A 24,176-nucleotide genomic window follows, 5' to 3' on the forward strand; every position below is an offset into this window, starting at 1 on the left:
AGTGAATTTTCCGTTGCTTTCCCTGAGATAAACTCCGTAACGGGACTATTGAAGTGCACAAAACCACAATATAGCATGCCTCTAGTAGAGAAGAAATATCAGGTAGTTGACCTGGCTTAGTGAAATGATGTATGACATGTTACGAGGTACTGTTTATAGAGCTCATCTATCAGTCCCAGCTCTACATCTTCTTAATCAGAGGGGAAATGTACAGACGGATAGACACGACCTTTCTGGGCAATAACAAGAAACACAAAGGCTATCCTATCATTAGTCAACCCGAATATGAGACCAATTGTTACTGTGTGGAAGGACAATATACTGCTTAGGTTAAGCTTCAAAGCTTTTTGAAATGGGCTGACACCTTGCCCCGTCTTCTGAAAATAACCAATACCAAATTCTTCGGTTATCTAAAGCTGGAGACAAGTCTGTTCATACCGTGCATCCACTTTTGAAAGATATAAATGTCACAAAAAGGAACACATCCACTTCAATGGTATGCGGTCTAGTTAAAAAAGGTCTTCTAATGGATTAGTTGTTGTCTGTCGTGGAGACAGGAAGATGTTGCAGATCACTCATTCCATCCAGTTGCTAACGGAATGAAGTGATAGATGTCACAGAATAACGTTTCCAATTGTGAAAAACATAGCTCTCTATCCATTGCAGTTAATATGATGACACGTGGAGAAATGTATTCAGCTGATGACAACTTTATCATCGGTCACACAATTATTTTTAAATGTATTGGTCATCTGTTCGTAGATAAAAAAAAAAAGGGAGCAGGAAGTTGAAGTGCAGCTTCAGCTAATAGTTGCAGGGTAGAAAGTGATGTCAGAGAAGGGGGCGTCATTTTGGGAACTTCCCCGTTACAGCCGAGTAACATGCAGCCATTAAGTTGGCTACATGTGGTGTTAAGGCCCTATAGCGTACAGAGTACATTGGAGGCTTGCATTTAAGATACCCGAGTTAAGCTAATAAAGGCCCTGGTATATAAATCAATGCTAGAATCTCAAATTTGACTAATTATTGAAATTTGCCTGGAATTTTACTTTACCTAATATATAATGTGAGATTCCATAAATGTGGGGGATGCAAGAGAACAAAAGTGAAGTTTTTTTTTTTTATTATAACGGGAAAATGAAGCCAATTTATTTATAAACGGGGCAGATTTATTAATTCCGTCCTAAATTTAGACAGTATAAAACTAGTCCAGACAGGCAGAAACTGCATCAAATAAATCCTAGTGGCGTATGCGGTGTGAAAAATATGGCCCATCTTGACAGACATGTTAGACACTTTTCCTTTCGCCACCTCACGATAATTGACATCAATATTTTGTGCCCAAACAATGGACCACACCGTTAATAAATCTGGTGCATTTTAGGACTCATTTAAACCACACCCTTTTCCTAGGCACTGCCGAGAGAGGTGCAAAAAGTGTCTAAAACACAATTTTGGCGCACGTCATGTAGGCCAATTCTTTGGTGCAATTTGTGCCAGAATTCTGGTGCATTTTGCTTGGTAAATCTTCCTTATTATGTAATATTAAAATGTCATCATCAGCACTGAATGATTCAATAACCATCAGGTGAACATGTATTATTAAGGATACGAACTCCATACTTCATTCCTGGCTCAGTCTTGTGTATGTGTTCAGTGGCACATAACACTTCAGGGGCTTGATGTGAACCCAACACCATTTTTATAAAACTTTTTATTTTCCACTATAAGTATTAAGAGGCAGTTGAAACCCGTTGTAGGATTTTTTCCAAAGGCCTATGAAGGTGTTTTGTCTATAAAAGCTGATATTTGTGAACGATTTGTGAATGATTTTGTGAACTTCTGTTGACAAAGCACAAATGCCATTTTAGGATATATTTATAGGATAACCTATTCCTATAAGGTTTCTAATCATTATCAGTAATAAAGAGAGAGAATAGACATGGAAAGGCGCAGGAAACCCCCTTACCAGATACATTTAGGGGGCTAGAGTATTTAAAAAGGCAATGCCCTCAAATATTCTTTGTAAGAGTATGAATTTCCTTTCATTATCCAGTACTGTATGGTGATAAAACTCCCAAAAACGTTTCAGGAGTGCACTTAGAGTATTTATTAAGTACCTCGGGAAACAGAACCACATAGAGCTTAATGATAAAATGCCATCTGCCTGCAGTCACCATAGTGGGCGCTCCTAACATGGATTTTTAGAGCTAGTATTGCAGCATATAGATTTATACAGCTCCTTTCTAATGCATGTTCTCTCTAGTGATAGATGTACTTTATGGCTAAAAATTTGTGAAGGGAAGTAGGGGATATGGAGCTTTGTCACAGAAAATCAGAGCTCCAACCATTCAAAAAAGATATATTATAAAATTAATTAGCGCAAAGTTTTATACTTATTTAGATCAAATAAAATTACATTATGTGTACTGTCAAGACCTTTACTATCCTAGACCATGGCAGATAGTACATTAACCAGGGATATTAGGTATATTTCTAGGACTATAACTATGCAGTACTGTGCAAAAGTTTTAGGCAGTTGTGGAAAAATGCTGCATAGTAAGAATACTTTCAAAAATAGGAGTGTTAGTATTTTGTTAATTGATTAAAAAAAAAAACTATTAAGTGAATGACTAGAAGAGAAAATCAAAATCAATATTTCGTGTGACCACCTTAAAGGGAATGTGTTGCCAGAAAAACATGTTTTTTTTTTAAAAATTAAACATTTAGTGTGTGGGTGGTTAAACATTGTTCAAATTTTTTTTATTTTTTTGCACGAGTCCAGGAAATATTATAAATTATTTCTAATTTATAATACTACCCATTTTTGGTCACTAGATGGAGCTGTTCCCAAAATTGCAGCATTGCAACATTGGGTTAAAAGCCCTCGCTCTAGTGAGCTCTCAGCATCCCCCCCTCCTTTATCCTGGCTAGTGCCGGGATAAACGAGGGGTTTGAACGGTGTAACCTCCTACACTGTGTGTCGCCATTTTTTGAGGTAACCCACAGTGTAGTAGGTTTACATACAGTAGTAAACACACACAAACACGAACATACATTGAAATCTCTTACCTGCTCCTGCCGCCGCGGCTCCCTCCGGCCCGTCCGCTCCGTTTGCTGCCGCTGGTGCAAGTGCAGAAATCCGGAAGCCGCGACCGGAAGTAGTAATATTACTGTCCGGCCGCGACTTCCGGTCCACAGGAAAATGGCGCCGGACGGCGCCAATTTCGAATAGGACTGTGTGGGAGCGGCGCATGCGCAGTTCCCACACAGACGCCGTACACTGCAGTCAATGGGACGGGAGCCGTTCGCAGTCCCTATGGGACTGTGGCTGCCGTATTCCATGTCTGTATGTGTCGTTAATCGACACACACAGAAATGGAACAAAAAATGGCAGCCCCCATAGGGAAGAAAAAGTGTAAAAATAAGAAAAAGTAAAACACAAACACACAAATAAATATAAAAGTTTTTAATAAAGCACTAACATCTTTAACATATAAAAAAATAATTTCTGATGACACTGTTCCTTTAAGGTACGCTTTTTGAAGGAACTCGGCAGGGAGGTTGTTCCAAACAGAAACAGCTGTGCAGGAGGCTTAAAACTGGATGAGGAACAGCCAAACTCTGCTACAAAGGTGAGGTTGCAGAAGTCCGTTTCATGTCACAGGTCCACCATGGCAAGACACAAGTTAGTTATACTGCATCAGCACAGTCTCTCCCAGGCAAAGATTTCAAAGCAGACTGGAGTTTCAAGATGTGCAGTTCAGGCTCTTTTGAAGCAGCACAAAGAAACGGGCAACATTGAGGACCGCAGAGGCAGTAGTCGGCCAAGGAAACTTTGTGCAGCATATAAAAGACATATCATGCGTACTTCCCTTCTAAAACTGTCCAGCAGTGCCATCAGCTTAGAACTGGCAGAAACCAGTGGGACCCAGGTACACCCATCTACTGTTCAGAGAAGTCTGGCCAAAAGTGATCTTCATGGAAGAATTGCGGCCAAAAAGCCACACCGTCGATGTGGAAACAAGGCCAAGCGACTCAACTATGCACAAATACATAGGAACTGGGGTGCATAAAAATGGCAGCAGGTGCTCTGGATTGATGATGTAGCTGTAACAGAAGGCAGTTTGTTTGCTGAAGGGCTGGAGAGTGGTACAATAATGAGTGTCTGCAAGCAACAGTGAAGCATGGTGGAGGTTCCTTGCAAGTCTGGGGCTGCATTTTAGCAACTGGAGTAGGGGATGTGGTCAGGATTAATGGTGTCCTCAATGCTGTGAAATACAGGCAGATACTTATGCATCATGCAATACCATCAGGGAGGCGTCTGATTGGCTCCAAATTTATTATGCAGCAGGACAACAACCCCAAACATCAGCCAATGTCATTAAGATCCATCTTCAGTGTGAAGAAGAACAAGGAGCCCTGGAAGTGATGATATGGCCCCCACAGAGCCATGATCTCAACATCATCAAGTCTGTCTGGGATTACATGAAGAGACAGAAGGATTTGAGGAAGTCTACAGCCACAGAATATCTGTGGTTAGTTCTCCAAGATGTTTGGCACAACCTCCCTGCCGAGTTTCTTCAAAAACTGTGTGCAAGTGTACCTGGAAGAATTTATGCTGTTTTGAAGGCAAAGGGTGGTCACACCAAATATTGATTTGATTTAGATTTCTCTTCTGTTCATTCACTTTGCATTTTGTTCATTGATAAAAATAAATTAACACTTTAATTTCTAAAGCATTCTTACCTTGCAGCATCTTTCCACATCTGCCTAAAACTTTTGCACAGTACGATGTGTAAAAAATTATTACACACACACACACACACACACACACACACACACACACACACACACACACTATACTATTCCCTATATAAAAATGAGAATAGTACATGAAGAAATGCTGCAATGGAGCAATGATATCATTGTGTGAAACCGATAGTTTCATTGAGGACAAATACCAGAAAGTCCAAAGACAATTGAAAACGTGTACATTTTAAGCAACATAGGGTTAAAGAGGGACTCTATCACTATAAATCAAAGGAAAGTGTTTTATTAACAAAATTTAAAAAAATAAAATAAAAATTGATGAAAAAGTAAAGTAGGCAAAATGCTGATACTACATCAAAAATAATAAACTAAAAGATCAGCACGATGACACATGCAAGCTATTATACAATTTTAGTTCTGCTTCTACATTTTTGCAATGCTTTACAAAGAACATAATCTAAATGACTAAATCAACAGACATTGACTTCAGTGTAAATGAAATGAGTATGAGCTAAATTTTAGATTTTATGAACCGATGATTATATATGAATTGATATTGAAAACGTTCTGCTCTCAAGTAGTTTAAACTTCGTCAAAGAATGGGAAACTAGAAAATTTGCATCTCCTACTAGCGTCCATTGTGAAAGGAGGGTATTATTTCAATGCTCCCCCTTCTTTACAAGTTTGCAAGAGATTTGGCCATGCAGTGCAGCAGTGAGAAAACATTTGCTGAATGCCTGCCTAAAGCCTATAGTTGTTGCTCAATCAAGCAAAAGATACGAAAAATTTGCATGATAATTCAAATAAAAACCTCTTTTAACCACACATCGATTTCCCACAAATTTATCATATACCATAAATATGTGGCATATTTGATCATAATAAAGGTGGTCCTATGTAAAGCCGCATATAACATCAAATTACCATAATCAGCTAAAACATAGTACAAAATAAAAACCATGATGTCCTAGAGTGAAAAATGCTCATGCACAATACATGTATGGTGTATGGGCCAGGGCTTTAAACCCACACAATTGTAAATGTACAGCATAGGTTTAATGCCTCTGCTCGTACAGTCAAGCAGGAGCAAATAGGGTGTCCTGGAGAGAGGACCGATGCTTTTTTATTTTAAAAAAAACCAAAACACTTTTGTCTTCTCTATTTTGGCATACAAAGTACTGAATCTGCACGGTGTATAGAATAGATGTAGTGGTCTACTGGACACGTTGATCTAGTGACAGATCACATGATCGCCAGAGGCCCTCTGCATGGCAGAACTGTTGGGTCTGGGTAGACCCAGATCTTCTATGCTTGTAACCACACGGGACTATTTTACCTGTTACTGGGCCTTCTATGGCTGTCCCAGCTGCAGGGCAAATACTGTATTGACCCATATATTTTCCGAACAACATTGGTATATTGGGCATCAGAATAAAAATGTTAATATCATAAACCAACAATATCCAAGCTTCCAAAAATAGCCACAATGTGCAAATGTCTTTTTCATTCAAAAAAGTAACTTTTTATTGATAAATACAGTGAGACAATATACTCGGTCACCCCCAGAAACGGACAAGAGAAATACATGAAATCCCCCTGGAGTGATGTCTACCAATCAAACATTGTCAGAAGGTGTAAAAGCGAATACCCAGAGTTTAAAGGTCACTGTCATTTCAACAATCTTGTTCCCATATGATAACCAATGCAAACATAAATTTACTTTATTTACCAAAAAGGTTGTTTACTGCCTGAAAAAGATTGATTACTTACCGGTAATCGGTTTTTCAAGAACCTATGACAGCACCCCTGGAGAGACGTCCCATCCGCTGGACAGGAAACCTGAGGATATAACAAGGGACACACCTCTCTACACAACCAGTCTTCAGAAAGAACTCAGGATGAGAAATAGCTTAGTTTATAGTTCGTTTTTTTTTGTACCACCCAAGTGAAATTCCCTCACACCTTTATATATACAGTATTTACAAGGAATCCCTTTGAATTTATGTTAGCGAACTACCTTATGAGGGCTGTATCGGCTACAAACAATAGGGAGGGTAACAGCGGGGTGCTGTCATAGGTTCTTGAAAAACCGATTACCGGTAGGTAATCAATCTTTTACCCTTTCACCTATGACAGCACCCCTGGAAATATAAAATAGAAATCAGTATTTAGGGTGGGACCACAGCTTGTAGCACCTTTCTACCAAAGGCCAAGTCAGAGGCTGCATGCAGTTGTAATCGGTAATGCTTGAAAAAGGTGTGAGGAGAACTCCATGTAGCAGCCATGCATATCTTGTCTAGAGATGCCTCTGCTATCTCAGCCCACGAAGTGGACACCGCTCTGGTGGAGTGAGCGCCAAAAAACTCTGGGGGTTTGAGCTTCTGATTTATGTAGGCTAATTGTATGGCCTGCTTAATACACCTAACTATAGTGGCTCTACTGGCTGCCGAACCTTTGTTATGACCTTGAAACTGGACAAACAAATTTTCTGAGGATCTTAGATCCTTGGTAATCTTTAGATAATGGACTAGGCATCTTCTTACGTCTAGGCAGTTAAACTGTTGTTCCCTCCGATTTTTGGGGGAATCGCAAAAGGAGGGAAGAACAATCTCTTGGTCTAAATGAAAGGGAGAGACCACTTTAAAAACAAATCCTGGTAAGGTTTTTAAGATAACCATCATCTAACAGTAGTGTATGTGGAGGAAAGGCAGAAAGGGCCTGAATCTCACTCACTCTACGGGCTGATGTAATGGCTAACAAGAATGTCATTTTGTGTCAGCATTTTCAAGGAGATAGTCTATTGGTTCAAAAGGTGGTTTTATCATAGCCTGGAGAACAAGGTTTAAAGAGGCTCTGTCACCAGATTTTGCAACCCCTATCTGCTATTGCAGCAGATAGGCGCTGCAATGTAGATTACAGTAACGTTTTTATTTTTAAAAAACGAGCATTTTTGGCCAAGTTATGACCATTTTTGTATTTATGCAAATGAGGCTTGCAAAAGTACAACTGGGCGTGTATTATGTGCGTACATCGGGGCGTTTTTACTTCTTTTACTAGCTGGGCGTTCTGACGAGAAGTATCATCCACTTCTCTTCAGAACGCCCAGCTTCTGGCAGATCACGCTGTGACGTCACTTCCCCAGGTCCTGCATCGTTTCAGACGAGCGAGGACACATCGGCACCAGAGGCTACAGATGATTCTGCAGCAGCATCGGCGTTTGCAGGTAAGTCGATGTAGCTACTTACCTGCAAACGCTGATGCTGCTGCAGAATCAACTGTAGCCTCTGGTGCCGATGTGTCCTCGCTCGTCTGACACGATGCAGGACCTGGGGAAGTGACGTCACAGCGTGATCTGCCAGAAGCTGGGCGTTCTGAAGAGAAGTGGATGATACTTCTCGTCAGAACGCCCAGCTAGTAAAAGAAGTAAAAACGCCCCGATGTACGCACATAATACACGCCCAGTTGTACTTTTGCAAGCCTCATTTGCATAAATACAAAAATGGTCATAACTTGGCCAAAAATGCTCGTTTTTTAAAAATAAAAACGTTACTGTAATCTACATTGCAGCGCCTATCTGCTGCAATAGCAGATAGGGGTTGCAAAATCTGGTGACAGAGCCTCTTTAAGTCCCAGGGAGGAACTGGGGATCTTATCTTGGGTTTAAGTCTGCAGGAAGCGGTTAGGAATTTCTTAATCCAGGGGTGTTCTGCTAATTTAGAATTAAAAAAAGGAGCTTAAAGCAGAAATCTGAACCATTAAACGTACTAGGCCTAAGGTTTTTATTTAATCCTGCCTAGAGAAAATCCAATATTAAAGGGATATCTGGTTTGGTTGAAGTATTAACATCCCTGCCAGCAAAATTCAAGAATGCTTTCCAGGCCCTCCGATATATTTTTGCGGTAACCGGTTTTCTACTGGCTAGTAGGGTGGAAATGACAGATTCTAAGAATCCTCTTTGCCTAAAGATTATCCTCTCAATTTCCAGGCTGTCAGATGGAGTTTTTGAATGTCGGGGTGCATTACTGGGCCCTGGTATAGGAGATCTGACATGTTCGGGAGAACCCATGGTTGGTCTGAAGACATTTTTCTCAACCACGTGAACCATGGTCTCTTTGGCCAGAAGGGGGCTATTAATATCACGCTGGCCTTGTCTGCTCCGACCTTTCTTATTACGCTTAGGAGAAGGTTCGGGGGGGGAGGCATAGCCCCTCTCTTGACTCCAACACTGGGAGAATGCGTCTATTGCTGTTGGGTGTTCTAGGGAGAAGAATCTTTGGGTCTTTCTGTTTTCCCTGGATGCAAATAGATCTATTGATGGGGTCCCCCATTTGAGGATAATCTTCTGAAATACTGCTGTATTCAGAAACCATTCTGAGTGGCGAAGCCTTTCTCGGCTTATGAAGTCTGCCACCTGGTTGGCTTTACCCTTCAGATGGACAGCTGATAGGGTCAATAGGTGGTTTTCTGCCAGAGAAAAGATCTGTGAGGATAAGTCCATCAGCAAGGCCGATTTTGTACCCCCCTGACGATTTATATAAGACATTGTGGTCGTGTTGTCGGAATAGATTTTTAAGTGTCGACCTGAAATTGCTGGTATGGATCCCTTCAAGGCCTGAAGAACTGCCGCCAGTTCCCTGAAGTTGGAGGATCTCTGAACAGACTGTTGATCCCACCGACACTGAAGAAAAGAGGAGTCGTAATGAGCTCCCCACCCCCAAGGACTCGCATCTGTGGTAATGTTGAGAGTAGGGGTTAACTTCCATGGAATACCCCATATGAGGTTCTCCCTGTTCAACCACCATCTGAGAGACAGGCTGCAGATGAGATGTGTAGGGGTTGGTCTAGGGAGAGACAGCTCCTGTCCCACTGATTTAAAATGTCCCACTGTATGGCCCTGGACCTGAAGTGAGCCCATAGTACAGCTGGGATGCATGATGTCATGAGGCCCAGGACGGCCCATAGCCTTCCTGAAAGATGTCATATGGCCTAGGTAGAGTTCTGATACTCTGTCTATCAGGGGATTGATTTTGTCTTCTGGAAGGAAGGACATCTGCTTGGAGGAGTCTAGCAGAATTCCTAGAAATACGCATCTGTTTGATGGGTTTAAATTAAATTTTTTAAAATTTATGTTCCATCCTAACTTTGTTAGTATAATGCGAACTATTTGTATTTGTAGGGTCAAGGTCTGAGATGTTTCTGCGACCAACAAAAAAATCGTCCAGGTACGGGATCAGGAGGATGTCGTTCGTCCTGATGTAAGGGGTCATTTCCGCTATTCGTTTTGAGAATACCCTTGTAGCTTGTGAGATGCCAAAGGGTAGGGCTCTGTATTGTAGGTGAACTAAAGACACATTGAGGGTCACTGCTACCCTCAGATATTTTTGATGATGAGGACATATGGGTACGTGGTAGTAAGCGTCCTCCAGGTCTATTGATGCCATCACGCAATCCCTGAAGAAGAGATTTATAGTTGAAGCAATACTCTCTATGCAGAATTTTTTGTAGGTCAGATAAAAGATGTAATCATTTTAAGTTTATTATGACCCTGTGTTTTGCTCCTGGTTTGCTCACCAGGAAGAGAGGGGAATAAAAGCCCTGACCTGTCTCTGTGCTTGGAACCTGAATTAGGACTCCTTTTTTTTTTTATGAGTGACAGGACTTCTAATTCTAGGATTTTCTGCTGCTCTGGGTCCCTTAAAAACCTTGTGGGGGAAAATCTGTCTGGGGGAAGAGACCTGAACTCTAGCATGTACCCTGCCTTTATGATTCGTAGGATCCAAGAATTCGCCGATATTTTCTGCCAATCCTTGAAAAACAGGGAAAGACGACCCCCCACCATGGACCCTTTGGCGTTATTGTTGGTCTCTATTTTTAGGATCAATATATAGACTCCACACACATTTGTAATAAGGGCTGGGCACTGTTTATGACACAAACATCCCCCCATGTCACCTAGGCAGCTCCATGAAATGATCCATACACGAGAAACAACAATTAGAGCAGTTGAGGCCAATTTATATATAAAATTTTTAACTTTTATTAAACCTATATCACAAACAATATTAAAATGCAGCAAGATAAGACTCTAGTAAGAATGGCGGAACTAGTAATAAATATTGTTGCTGATACATTTACATGGGATAACAAAGTAGCATACAGTTGCTTATATGAGAATAGTATATACCTCCCCTCACAAGGGGACATTTTTAAGCCTAGTGAGTATATTATAAGTATATTGAGGGAGCACTCGTGGCGAAACGCGCGTCGGGGTTCATGTGGAGGAGCGGACACTATCACCCTGTTTGCTGACCATGGGTAAGGCTGTTGCCATACAGATTACTTTATAAAGCACTGTCACTTTACTCTATCCTCCTTTATGTACATATACTCAATATACTTATAATATACTCACTAGGCTTGAAAATTTCCCCTTGTGAGGGGAGGTATATACTATTCTCATATAAGCAACTGTATGCTACTTTGTTATCCCATGTAAATGTATCAGCAACAATATTTATTACGAGTTCCGCCATTCTTACTAGAGTCTTATCTTGCTGCATTTTAATATTGTTTGTGATATATGTTTAAATAAAAGTTAAAAATTTTTATATAGAAATTGGCCTGAACTGCTCTAATTGTTGTTTCTCGTGTATGGATCTTTATTTTTAGGGTAGTTTTGGAGCCTGAAGAGAAAGGCCTTATTCTTCCTTGTAAATCTTGAGGATCTAAAGTCCTGTGCCCTAGGGTTAGGTCTTTTGTTATTAGGCCTTTTGGGGTGAAAGGAATCTTTTGTTGGCCTTGCTTGTATAAGGAACCCCTTCTTGCTATCTGATGCTTTTTCTAGTAGGTCATCAAGCGGGGGTCCAAAAAGATCATCTCCAGAGCAGGGAACAGCGCATAGCTTCCCTTTGGATCCAGTGTCTCCTTTCCAGCTTTTTAGCAAGATAGCTCGCCTAGCGGAATTTGACAAGGCTGCTGATCTGGCAGAAAGGCGTACAGAGTCTACCGAGGCATCTGCCAAGAAGTCTGCGGCCTTGGAAAGTATTGGAATGGAGGATAAGATTTGATCCCTAGAGGTCTTGTCTTTTAGATGAAGCTCTAATTGTGCGAGTCAAATTTTCAGAGATCTTGCCACACAGGTGGCTGCAAAGCCCGCTTTTAAGGCTCCTGTAGAAGCTTCCCAGGTCTTTTTTTAGATAGAAGTCGGCCTTCCTATCCATAGGGTCAGACAAGGAGCCTAGATCTTCAAAGGGAAGGGAGTGTTTCCTTGAAATATTAGCCACTGGGGCATCGAGTCTAGGGGTGTTATCCCAATCTTTACATACATCATCCTCAAAGGGATACTTCCTTTTGAGGAATTTGGGAATACCTGCTTTCCTATCAGGATTTTTCTCTTCTCTTTTAATGAGGCTGGTTATGTTCCTACGGATGGGAAAGGTTTTATTCTTTTTAGGCTCTAGGCCTTGAAACATTATGTCCTGGACAGACCAAGGTTCCTTAGGATCATCAATGTTCATAGTAGCCCATACAGTTTTGAGGAGTAGGTCTATGTCTTCTGCTGGGAAAAAAATTCCTGCCTCCCTCGTCTTCACCTGAGGAATCTAAGGAGCTGTACTCCTCTTCTTCTAGTTGAGAATCCTCCTCAGCTGAGGAATCAGAAACTATCCGGCTAGAAGAGGCAGATGGTAAATCTTATTTTCCTTTTAAGGGACTTTAGGGAGTTTCTAACTTCTGCCCTCACAATATTTTTGATACTTGAGGCGAAGTGTAAAGGATTTGCCAGACACAGTTTCTGTGTAGACGCCCGTGGTTAATCAGCCTGCATCTGTTCCTAGGTCTGCTAGAGTGACTCGATCTGCTACCACTCAGGCTGGTAGGCGGAGGAGTGGGAGAACCTAATCACAGCCTGGCCAGACGTTCTAGCTCCCGCCCTTGGTCTATGTATACTTCACTTGCTGCTTGTCCTTTGCCTGTAATTCTCTGGTTTCCTGGCTCTGCTGTTCCTGCTATTGCCATTGACCTCTGCTTCATATTGACCCTGGCTTGACTGACTATTCTCCTGCTCTGCTTTTGCTACCGCGTACTCTCCTGATTTGACTCGGCTCGTCCACTACTCTTGTTGCTCACGGTGTTGCCGTGGGCAACTTCCCCACTTCCCTTAATTCTGTGTTCCCTTGTCTTGTTTGTCTGTCATGCACATATTGAGCGTAGGGACCGTCGCCCAGTTGTACACCGTCACCTAGGACGGGCCGTGCAAGTAGGCAGGGACTGAGTGGCGGGTAGATTAGGGCTCACATGTCTGTCTCCCTACCCAGACATTACATAATCACAGGCCCATATACCTTTTCTACCATGGTCCCTGACACAACTACGGACCCCCTTGAGGCCCTGGCTCAGCAAATGCAGGGTCTCTCCCTACAGGTCCAAAACCTGGCTCAGAGGTGCAACCAGCTTGATGCTACCCAGGTAGTGCCCTCCACCTCACCTCTTGAACCCCACCTCAAGTTGCCTGACCGGTTCTCAGGGGACCGGAAGACTTTTTTCTCCTTTCGGGAGAGTTGTAGGCTCTATTTCCAATTAAGGCCCCACTCCTCAGGTTCTGAGAGCCAGCGAGTGGGTATAATTATGTCCCGGCTCCAGGACAGCCCCCAGGAATGGGCCTTCTCCTTGGCTCCTGACGCCCCTGAACTTTCTTCTGTTGACCTTTTTTTTTTCTGCTCTCGGGCTCATCTATGACGAGACTGACAAGACTGCCTATGCCAAGAGTCAGCTGGTGACCTTACGTCAGGGTAAGAGACCTGTTGAGGAGTACTGTTCTGACTTTAGGAAGTGGTGTGTAGCTGCTCGGTGGAATGACCCTGTCCTGAGGTGCCAGTTTAGATTGGGTCTGTCGAACGCCCTGAAAGACCTGTTAGTTAGTTAACCCTCTTCTGACTCTCTAGATCAGGTTATGGCGCTAGCGGTATGTCTTGACCGGCGTCTCAGGGAACGACGACTTGAACGTTTTTGTGCCTTCTCCTCTGGCTCCCCTATGATCGCTCCCGAGGTTCCGTTGCTTCGTTCTTCCACGGAAAACTTGGATGAACCAATGCAACTCGGGACACTCTACCTGAGTTTATTCAGGACTTCGCGGATGTTTTTTCTAAAAAAGCCGCCGAAGAGTTACCTCCTCATAGAGAGTACGATTGCGCAATCGATTTGGTACCAGGAACTAAGCTCGCTAAAGGTAGGATATTTAATCTCTCTTGTCCCGAACGTGAAGCCATGAGAGAATATATCCAGGAAAGCCTGGCCATGGGTTACATTCGCCCCTCTACTTCTCCGGTAGGTGCTGGCTTCTTCTTCGTAGGGAAGAAGGATGGTGGTCTTAGGCCGTGCATCGATTACCGAAACTTGAATAAGGTCACTGTAAGGAACCAATATCCCCTTCCTTTGATTCCTGATCTCTTCAATCAGGTTCAGGGGGCCCAATGGTTCTCTAAGTTTGATCTACGGGGGGCTTATAACCTTATCCGAATCAGACAAGGGGATGAGTGGAAGACTGCGTTTAACCCGCCTGAAGGTCATTTCGAATACGTCGTCATGCCCTTTGGGTTGTGTAATGCTCCCGCGGTCTTCCAGAATTTTATAAATAAGATTTTAAGAGACTACCTGGGGGTATTTCTTGTAGTGTACCTTGATGATATACTGGTGTTTTCTAAGGACTGGTCCTCCCACATTGAGCATGTCAGGAAGGTGCTCCAGGCCCTTCGGGAAAACAAACTCTTTGCTAAAACTGAAAAATGTGTGTTTGGGGTTCAGGAGATACAATTTTTGGGTAAAATCCTCACTCCTAACGAATTCCGCATGGACCCTGCCAAGGTTCAGGCTGTGGCGGAATGGGTCCAACCTGCCTCCCTGAAGGCTTTACAGTGCTTCCTGGGGTTTGCTAATTATTACAGGAGATTTATTGCCAACTTCTCGGTCATCGCTAAGCCTCTTACGGACCTTACTCGCAAAGGTGCCGATCTCCTCCACAGGCCTCCAGAGGCGGTCCAGGCTTTTGAGATCCTTAAGAGGTGTTTTATCTCGGCCCCAGTGCTGATTCAGCCTAACCAAATGGAGCCATTCATCATGGAGGTTGACGCCTCCGAGGTGGGAGTGGGTGCTGTCTGGTCTCAGGGTACTAGGTCTCTCACCCATCTCCGTCCCTGTGCCTACTTCTCCATGAAGTTCTCCACCACTGAGAGTAACTAGGACGTTGGCAACCGCGAATGCTTAGCCATTAAATGGGCATTTGAAGAGTGGCTCCACTTCCTGGAGGGGGCTAGGCACCAGGTAACGGTCCTTACCGACCACAAGAATCTGGTTTTCCTAGAATCTGCCCGGAGGCTAAACCCGAGACAAGCTCGATGGGCGTTATTTTTTACTAGATTCAACTTTTTGGTCACCTATAGGGCCGGGTCTAAAAATATTAAAACTGATGCACTGTCGCGTAGCTTCATGGCCAGCCCTCCTCTGGAGGAGGATCCTGCTTGTGTTATGCCCCAATGTATAATCATATCCTCTGTTGATTCTGACTTGGCCTCCGAAATTGCGGCTGATCAAGGTTCAGCTCCCGGGAACCTTCCTGAGAACAAGCTGTTTGTTCCCCTGCAATTCCGGCTAAGGGTACTCAGGGAGAATCATGACTCTGCACTATCTGGCCATCCAGGCATCCTGGGTACCAAACACCTAATTTCCAGAACCTATTGGTGGCCTGGGTTGCTTAAAGACTTTAAGGCCTACGTCGCCGCTTGTGAGATTTGTGCTAGGTCCAAGACTCCCAGGTCCCGACCAGCGGGCTTACTATGTTCTTTGCCCATTCCCCAGAGACCTTGGACCCATATCTCCATGGATTTTATCACCGATCTGCCTCCATCCCAAGGCAAGTCGGTGGTGTGGGTTGTAGTAGACCGCTTCAGTAAGATGTACCACTTTGTGCCCCTCAAGAAACTACCCAATGCCAAGACGTTAGCTACCTTGTTTGTCAAACACATCCTGCGTCTTCATGGGGTTCCTGTCAATATTGTTTCTGACAGAGGGGTACAATTTGTTTCATTGTTTTGGAGAGCTTTCTGTAAGAAGTTGGAGATTGATCTGTCTTTCTCCTCGGCCTTCCATCCTGAAACTAATGGCCAAACTGAGAGGACTAATCAGTCTCTAGAACAATATTGAAGGTGTTTTATCTCTGACTGTCAAGATGATTGGGTCTCCTTCATTCCCCTCGCCGAATTTTCCCTTAATATCTGGGTCAGTAACTCGTCGGAGGTCTCCCCCTTTTTCTGTAATTTTGGATTTAATCCACGGTTCTCCTCCGTTTCACCTTGTGGTTCCAACAATCCTGAGGTAGATGTCGTCCATCGGGAACTGTGCACAGTCTGGGCCCAGGTTCAGAAGAACCTTGAGGCGTCCCAGAGCATACAAAAGACGCTCTACTAACCCTTTGTTTGTGGTCGGGATCTGGTGTGGTTGTCTTAAAAAAATTTGAGCCTTAAAGTTCCGTCCAAAAAATTTGCTCCCCGGTATATGAGGCCGTACAAGGTCATTGAGGTCCTTAACCCGGTCTACTTCCGGCTGGAGTTACCCCCGTCTTTTCAAATACACGTGTTCCATGCCTCCCTCCTGAAACGCTGCTACCCGTCCTTGGCTACCTCGAGGAAACCTCCGGTCCCTGTTCTCACTCCTGAAGGGGTAGAATTCAAGGTGGCCAAGATTGTGGACAGCAGGATGGTCCAAGGCTACCTCCAGTACCTGGTCCATTGGAGAGGATACGGGCCCGAGGAGAGGACTTGGGTACCCGCCCGGGATATTCACGCCCGGTTATTGCTCAGGAAGTTCCATCTTCGGTTCCCCAACAAGCCAGGTCCACCTAGGAAGGGTCCAGTGGCCCCTCATAAAAGGGAGGGTACTGTAAAGGATTTGCCAGACACAGCTTCTGTGTCAACACCCGTGGTTAATCAGCCTGCATCTGTTCCTAGGACTGCTAGAGTGACTCGATCTGCTACCACTCAGGCTGGTAGGCGGAGGAATGGGAGAACCTATCACTGCCTGGCCAGACGGTTCTAGCTCCCGCCCTTGGTCTATGTATACCTTCATTTGCTGCTTGTCCTTTGCCTGTAATTCTCTGGTTTCCCGGCTCTGCTGTTCCTGCTATTACCATTGACCTCTGCTTCATATTGACCCTGGCTTGACTGACTATTCTCCTGCTCTGCTTTTGCTACCGCGTATTCTCCTGGTTTGACTCGGCACATCCACTACTCTTGTTGCTCACGGTGTTGCCGTGGGCAACTTCCCCACTTCCCTTGCTTCTGTGTTCCCTTGTCTTGTTTGTCGGTCGTGCACATATTGAGCGTAGGGACCGTCGCCCAGTTGTACGCCGTCGCCTAGGACGGGCCGTGCAAGTAGGCAGGGACTGAGTGGCGGGTAGATTAGGGCTCACCTGTCCGTCTCCCTACGCCGACATTACACTAAAGTTTGTAGACTCTTCCGAGATAATGTTGTCTAAACATTTCTGACAAAGCCTTTTATTATAGGATGATGCTAGTTTCTTTTTACACCCAGCACATTCCTTGTCGTGGGCCTTATCCTGTTTTTTTTTCCTAGGACAATCCCTGGCTGTAATGGCAGGAAGGAGGTGAAGGGAAAGTGAACCCTAATCTACCCACCGCCCTGTCCCTGCCTACTTGCAACGACCCGCCCTAGGCGACGAGGTACAACTGGGCGGCGGTCCCTACGCTGGCTAAGTGCACAGGAAGACAAACAGGGAACACGCAAGGGAAGGGGCAGTAGCCACGGAACGCCACGAGGAAACGGGGCGGCGAACGAACAGTCAGGACCAGGACGAAGTGAGTACACCCGAGCAGGCACAGAGACAGAAGCAAGCCAGGGCAAGCAAGCAGGTCAAGCAGAACTGCAGCAAGGCAGAAGCACGGCAGAAGCAGGCTGGAGCAAGCAGCAGAGGCCAGGAATCCAAAAGAATTACAAGCACTGAGGGAGAGCACAGGGCAGGTAATAAAGGGCAGGGGGCGGAGCTAACTCCGAGAGACCAGGCCGCGATAGGCTCTCCCACTCCTGAGCCTGCCACCCTGGTTGGTGGGAGATGGTGTCAGTCGAGCAGGTCTGGCCTCAGGTGTGGATTGATTAATCCCAGGAGTATAGCTAGATGAAGTACCTGGCAGATCCCTAACACTGGCTTAAACATATGTACAAATGAAAGGGGAACAGTATTTAGTAAGGAAGAGGGTTTGTTTTTTTATCTTACCCCATAGTCCTGCCTTCCTCAAGTACTGGACTGGAGGATTTGGTGGCGTCCGAGCGGTCAGTGCGTCCTGGTGCTTCTCCTGGCGTTTCCATAATGGAGGAAGAAGACTTGAGTCGAAGCTCCTGCTGTTCAGGCCTAAATAGGCCTTGGATTGGCTGGGAGGCCCTCCACTCCAGACGCCAGAGCACCTCCTCCACGCATGAGTCACCGGAACCACCGCCTCCTGGAGTGTTGGATGCGTCACCCCGCCGGAAGTGTCGCGTCGCGGCGGCCGGAAGTGTCGCGTCGCGGCGACCGGAAGTCTCCAGTGAATGTGCCGGAAGCCGCCAACGCTGGGCATCGTCCAGCCCAGAGAGCCGATCACCCTGGGAAACCGCTCCCCGCCAGAGGAAGGACCACCGTGTGGACCTTAAACCACCTCCAAGGAGGGGGGCAATGGAACAGGAGGGGAGGGAGTACCTGTACCAGGCTTAAGGTTGTTCCCTCCAAAGGAGACTTACACCTTCCAGAGCACCCCTAGTGAAAATAAGGTAAGACCTTGCTAGGGGGTCGGCAACCCCGGGAGAAGTGTTTTTCCTAAGGATAATCCTTCCATCCAGAAGGCAGGAAACCTGACTGGGTGTGTGGAGAGGCGTGTCCCTTTTTATATCCTCAGGTTTCCTGTCCAGCGGATGGGATGTCTCTCCAGGGGTGCTGTCATAGGTGAAAGGGTAAAATCGCTGTAAAAGTACCAGACACTAGGTTTCTCCCTTCTGTTTATCTTGCTGTCCACTGCTTGTTAAGACAAAACCATCTCTGTTAGCAGAGATGCCGAGACGGATTACAGGAAATGGGGAGTGGATCCTCGCAGGCATCAGTTGCGCTCCTGCTTTTAACATACAGCCTCTTCACTATCTACAGCCCTTTTGCATCTGCCTCTGACCACGTGTCAATAGATGCTCGTGCAATATCGACGATGTTTGGGATATTTTGGCATGTTTATGTACCATATTTGATGTTTACATGTCTTGTTCGTGCTGCGAGAGAGAGGGGGGTACCGACCAGAGAGGTGGGGTTTCGTACCAGAAGGCTTTCCATTGTCCAATGGATGACAGAAAGTCAGGAAAAGTAAGTGCAAAACTGTATAGTGCTGGCAAGCAACACGCACACATGTACGCATGCACGCACCCCTTGCAATAGAGTGAACGGAAAGAAGCACTTTCAGGCGATCAAGCTGCTGCAAATGCGGTAGAAAACAGCTGTGAGCACAAAGAAACCCTGAAATCCTTTAACTGGTTGCCGACACAGGACGAGTATGCTCGTCCTGAGCGGCGAGCACTTCGCGCATTAGGACGAGCATACTCGTCCTGTGTGACAGCCGTCTCTGCCGTCTCTGTGTGTGCGATCGAGAGCGGGGCAACGGCTGTAATACACAGCCACGGACCCGCTCTGACAGCGGAGAGAAGAGAAACATCTTCTCTCCGCTGTTAACCCTTTGAACGCCGCGATGACAGCTGATCGCGGCATTCAAGGAGAGGGGACTGCACATTGATCGCGTCACAGAAAATAACTGTGACGCGATCAAAGCCCATAACTCATATGGCCAGACAGCCCAGGGTCCAGTGAAGGACCCCAGGGCTGTCTGAACATATTTCCTGTTGTTAGGGCATACTGAGGTATGCCCTAACAACTGCCTGTGTACGATCAGTAACAGGCTAATGTACTGGCATATAGATCTATGCCAGTACATTACAGTTACAAAATAAAAATCAAAATGATAAATCCCTTTATGGGATTAAAAAAAAAAGTTAAATGAATGTAAAAAAAAAATAATGGTAAATAAATAAATAAAAAGTAAATAAAATACACAGAAACACACATTTTTTATAATAAATCAACTTTTTAAAATATAAGTCCCAAAACATGAAATAATAGACATATTTGGTATCGCCACGACCGTAACAACCTGTACTACAAATGTATAACATTATTTATTATGATCAGTGTATGGTGTAAAAAAAAAAATATTAAAACTGCTGCACAACTGCTTTTTTTCTGCATTTTAATCTAATTAAAAATTTATAGAAATTAAACGATAATGTATTTGTACAAAAAAATGGTACGTACAAAAAGTACAACTCGTCCCGCAAAAAACAAAGTCTCATACAACTACGTCGTACAAAAAATAAAAGCGTTTTGAGCGTCGGGATGCAAAGAGGGAAATGTAAAAAAAATTGCTCTGTCCTCAAGGCTAAAATTGGCCGTGTCCTTAAGGGGTTAAGCAGAATGAAAGCAAACAGAATATGCATTAATTTTACATTTGGCCAAAATGACAGGTACGCTTTAAATATGGAAGTTAAACGATGGTATCCAATGGCGCATGCAGCATCCAGGTCCTGCTCAGCCAGATTTTTTGCGTAATCATCGTTAGATCCATTGAGCATAGTCATGCCTAAACGGGAACTTCCGCCCCATGACAACTTCTGGGAAGGTTTAGGCTCCGGCACTACTTACATGATATTTGTATATGGTCATTGACTATTTACTACTATTGTGGTTTGATGGGTGGACATCACCCCAGGGTGACTTCATGTTTTTATCTCGTCTGTTTCTGGGGTAACCTAGTATTGGCTCATTGTTTTGATCAATTAAGAGTAACTTTTTGTTAGTAAAAAACATTTGCAATTTATGCTTGGATATTGAAAGTTCATGACAACCCTTGGGTAGTTGTGGCACCATTTCTGGAAAGAATCCGACATGTTTTTCTAATCCTGTAAAAAACACTTTTCATGTACCTCATCAATATGTCAGGACCATGCCATGAAAATAATTAGATATTATTTATGTATTTGTCATTGTATTTGTCTAGAACCATAGTAAGTATAACAAATATTATCTTAATCATCAATAATCATTATTTTTTATATTTTAAGAACATATATGTAATAACAGAAAGTTAATACTAAAGCCTATGATTATTCCTAAGACACCCCCCTCAGATTAATTACTTGTGACAAAAAAAACAAACGGGCAGGGTTAAGATCACAGAAGCCCTCTCGGACGCCTCCCTGGTGAAAAGCTAGACAGTAAGTAGGTCCAGGTAGCATGTGAAGGGACCATGTACATAAGCCCTGAGCAAACAAAAGTATTGAACAGGAATAAAGAGCAATGAACTTTGCCTGAGTCTTTTTATAGACTGAGCACATATATTATCTGAAAACAAGATAATTTTTAATTTGCAACACTATTTGGATTTGACATCAGAAAGACATCTCCCTGGAGACCAACTCTCCCAAAGCTTTGCTTTATAAGAGAAGAGATCCCAAATAATTGTGGTATTGCTATAGAAACGGAGACCTATGGCCTTGGTGCTTAATAGAAGTTATTATTATACATTTTCTTCTGAAATAAGTCATCCTATATTACATCAAGCAGAAAACTATAATATATATGCATAGACATCTACATGCCCAGACTTCCACAGAGATGAAGCAGAGCTGAGTTTTTAGATTGGCACAGCTGATCTTGACATCAGGACGTGTATATACATTTATTGTTTTTTTACTCACCCTTGCACAACCATGGTATTGGGAAATTAGAAAATGAAATGTGACATCATATTGGTCACACTCACATTCTAGCTGTGGCAGAAGTGGTGTACGTTTCCAATAATATAAGCCACTTAACATTTAGAGCAGAAGTCTCTCCCCTTCTGCTCCCCTCACACATCATGCAGTCTCACGGTCACAGAGACGCTGCAGCTGCATCCCCCACCTCTTCTATTTACTGTACTACTCTAGACAGATTATGTGGGGACAGAGGTTTATGAAGACTTAGAGAACTTGGGAGTATTACATGTATTCCTAAGTCCTGCTGATTCATAAAAAGAATGAGAATGATAAGTATTCAAAGTAGTCAAAATAGCCATGCAGCAAGGTTTTTTTGTAAATTGGTTTAGTAAATCCTTTGACGGTAAAATGTAACATAAGACTACTGTATTTGGAATAATTCTCTACCAAATTCTTTACCATTTATATGGATATTGCGATGATTACATACCCTGATCTAACACCTCTTCCTCCTCTCTCTTTGGTTGCTCCTGTATGTTTCTGGCTTCTGGTTCCTTCATATCTTACAAAACAAAAAGAAAAGATTTTTCACTCCTGATACATAGTAGCATATATAATAAAATTCAATAGTGAAGGTCTACATTTTATACAATACCCTCTAAATGTTCTTACCATGGTGATGGCCATGCCCCATCATCATCATATCAGAGCTAACAGAGATAGGAATATTGGCTATTTCAGGGATGTGTTGAAATAGTTTTGGGTCCCCTGTCCGTACACATGTCATGTATGAACTGGCATGAGCAGCATCCATGTAATACATAATGTACAGGTTGCACATTTCATCGCTTGTTGTTCCTCTGTTACAAAAAAAGAATTAAGATCAATGTTATGAAATCCAATGTAACAACTACATAAACCTGACCAGCCTCAACTTATAAAAGTAATGGTAATAAATGATGCTCATTATGAGCGGAAATAACCATATTCAATCAAAAGAATGGAAGAAAAAAAACAAAAAAACAAAACAAAAAAAACAAGAAGGAGCAGTGAACAGGTCACGGCATGCACTTGACATCATACATTTTTCCCACATCAGCCCTTACAGGAGAAATTTTGTATTACACTCTGGCCATTTTAAATCACGGCTGAGTCCACCAGAGTGACAGCTGATGTTTTCGGTGGCTCTCTGTTTTGGGTAATAGAGGAGGCCCTGATGTCCATATGCCCTAATGAACATATGAAAATGAGCTGTCTTAATGAGACAACTCCTTTAAGAACATACATTTAAAAAAATATATATATATATTTTTTTTCAATGATTGAGGAGGATTGACACCTTGATATTTTAAGGATGCCACACACCATCCATTTTTCCAGGTAGATGTGGCAATAGAGCTGAGAATCGGGTCATGTATGAGGCGATGTCCAATAATTTCCAGCATGTTGGGATCTCTGTGATTAACCAAGCCTTTCTATTATTCCAAGGGAAGGATTGGACCCCGGCAGCTCATGAACAGGAAGACATCTATATCCATGTTTAGAGGACTTTAAACAGGACAGGTTTTATGGAAGGATGTAAAGGGACTTATGACAACTTACTGCTATTGCTTTGTTCTTTTTTTGGGTAGATTGGAACTAGGCATTTGGTCATTTGCCGGTTTAGTATTCATCATGGGTGATGAATATTAATGTTGGATTTATTTGTGGTTATTGCAGGCAATCAAGTGGTTAACCTTCTCCAAAATAAAATCACATTACATGGTATAATCTATTATTAAATGATATTTCACCCGCTATAAATTCCGTGCTAGCTGTAACTAACTCTTCTTCTGCAAAGACAACATGATTACCATACTGTGATAGCCCTATTGTGTATTACATGAGGCATGCAGAAAATATATTTCTTTGACAAACTGCATAGCCTGTCTTATATATATATATATATATATATATATATATATATATATATATATATATATAAAACAAAGAAGAATGCAAAAGGAAGCATTAGGTGGATATTTTTTCAGCTTTGAAATATATGCCAGTGCGGTCTTTTCCAGTGCCGTCTAGCAGGATTCACTTATTTACCATAGCAACAGTAATGATATGAGGCAGAGGCAAAAAACACAAGGATTACAAAAAAGGAATTGGTTTCTTCTGTACGATGAAAGCAGAGAGCCCCCAAGAGACCACACGAGTCAGTCACCAACCTATGCCCTTGCTACGGATGCCATGAAAATGGCTCTGCATCATACTGTGTGCGTGGAATACTTGTCACTTTAATTGCTCTCCCCGCACACACAAGCAGGCAAACATGCACTGCTCAGACATTCACCCACAGTCACAGGAGACGAGCTTCCGGAACAAACATTTCAAATAACTATTTTAATGCCATTGATTTTTTGTTTCTTGCATGCAGGCAACACAATGCCAGACTTGTGGATAAAATAATAGAACGGGAAAATAACTTTTACAGAGCCCAGAGCAGATCACAGACATGTCAGGATTTAGTGTTCTATATTTTTTTCTAGGCTAAAGGCAAGTAGGCGCAATGTCTGTTTGACACTGTA

At 43.2% G+C, this 24,176-nt stretch overlaps 1 protein-coding gene across 8 annotated transcripts in view; it reads right to left on the reverse strand.

The window, feature by feature from the left end:
- The window catches only part of PAM (peptidylglycine alpha-amidating monooxygenase), a 223,999-nt gene that overhangs the window by 62,761 nt on the left and 137,062 nt on the right, over positions 1 to 24,176 (reverse strand). For all 8 annotated transcript variants that reach the window (XM_075836954.1, XM_075836992.1, XM_075836985.1 and 5 more), the window contains exons 13-14: positions 22,276 to 22,463; positions 22,094 to 22,165 (exon numbers count right to left, since the gene is read on the reverse strand). In XM_075836954.1, coding sequence (XP_075693069.1) covers positions 22,094 to 22,165; positions 22,276 to 22,463 — 260 coding nt within the window. The remainder of the gene's footprint in view (positions 1 to 22,093; positions 22,166 to 22,275; positions 22,464 to 24,176) is intronic.

The sequence above is a fragment of the Rhinoderma darwinii genome, chromosome 1 (genome assembly GCF_050947455.1).
Source record: "Rhinoderma darwinii isolate aRhiDar2 chromosome 1, aRhiDar2.hap1, whole genome shotgun sequence".
Classification (NCBI taxonomy): domain Eukaryota; kingdom Metazoa; phylum Chordata; class Amphibia; order Anura; family Rhinodermatidae; genus Rhinoderma; species Rhinoderma darwinii.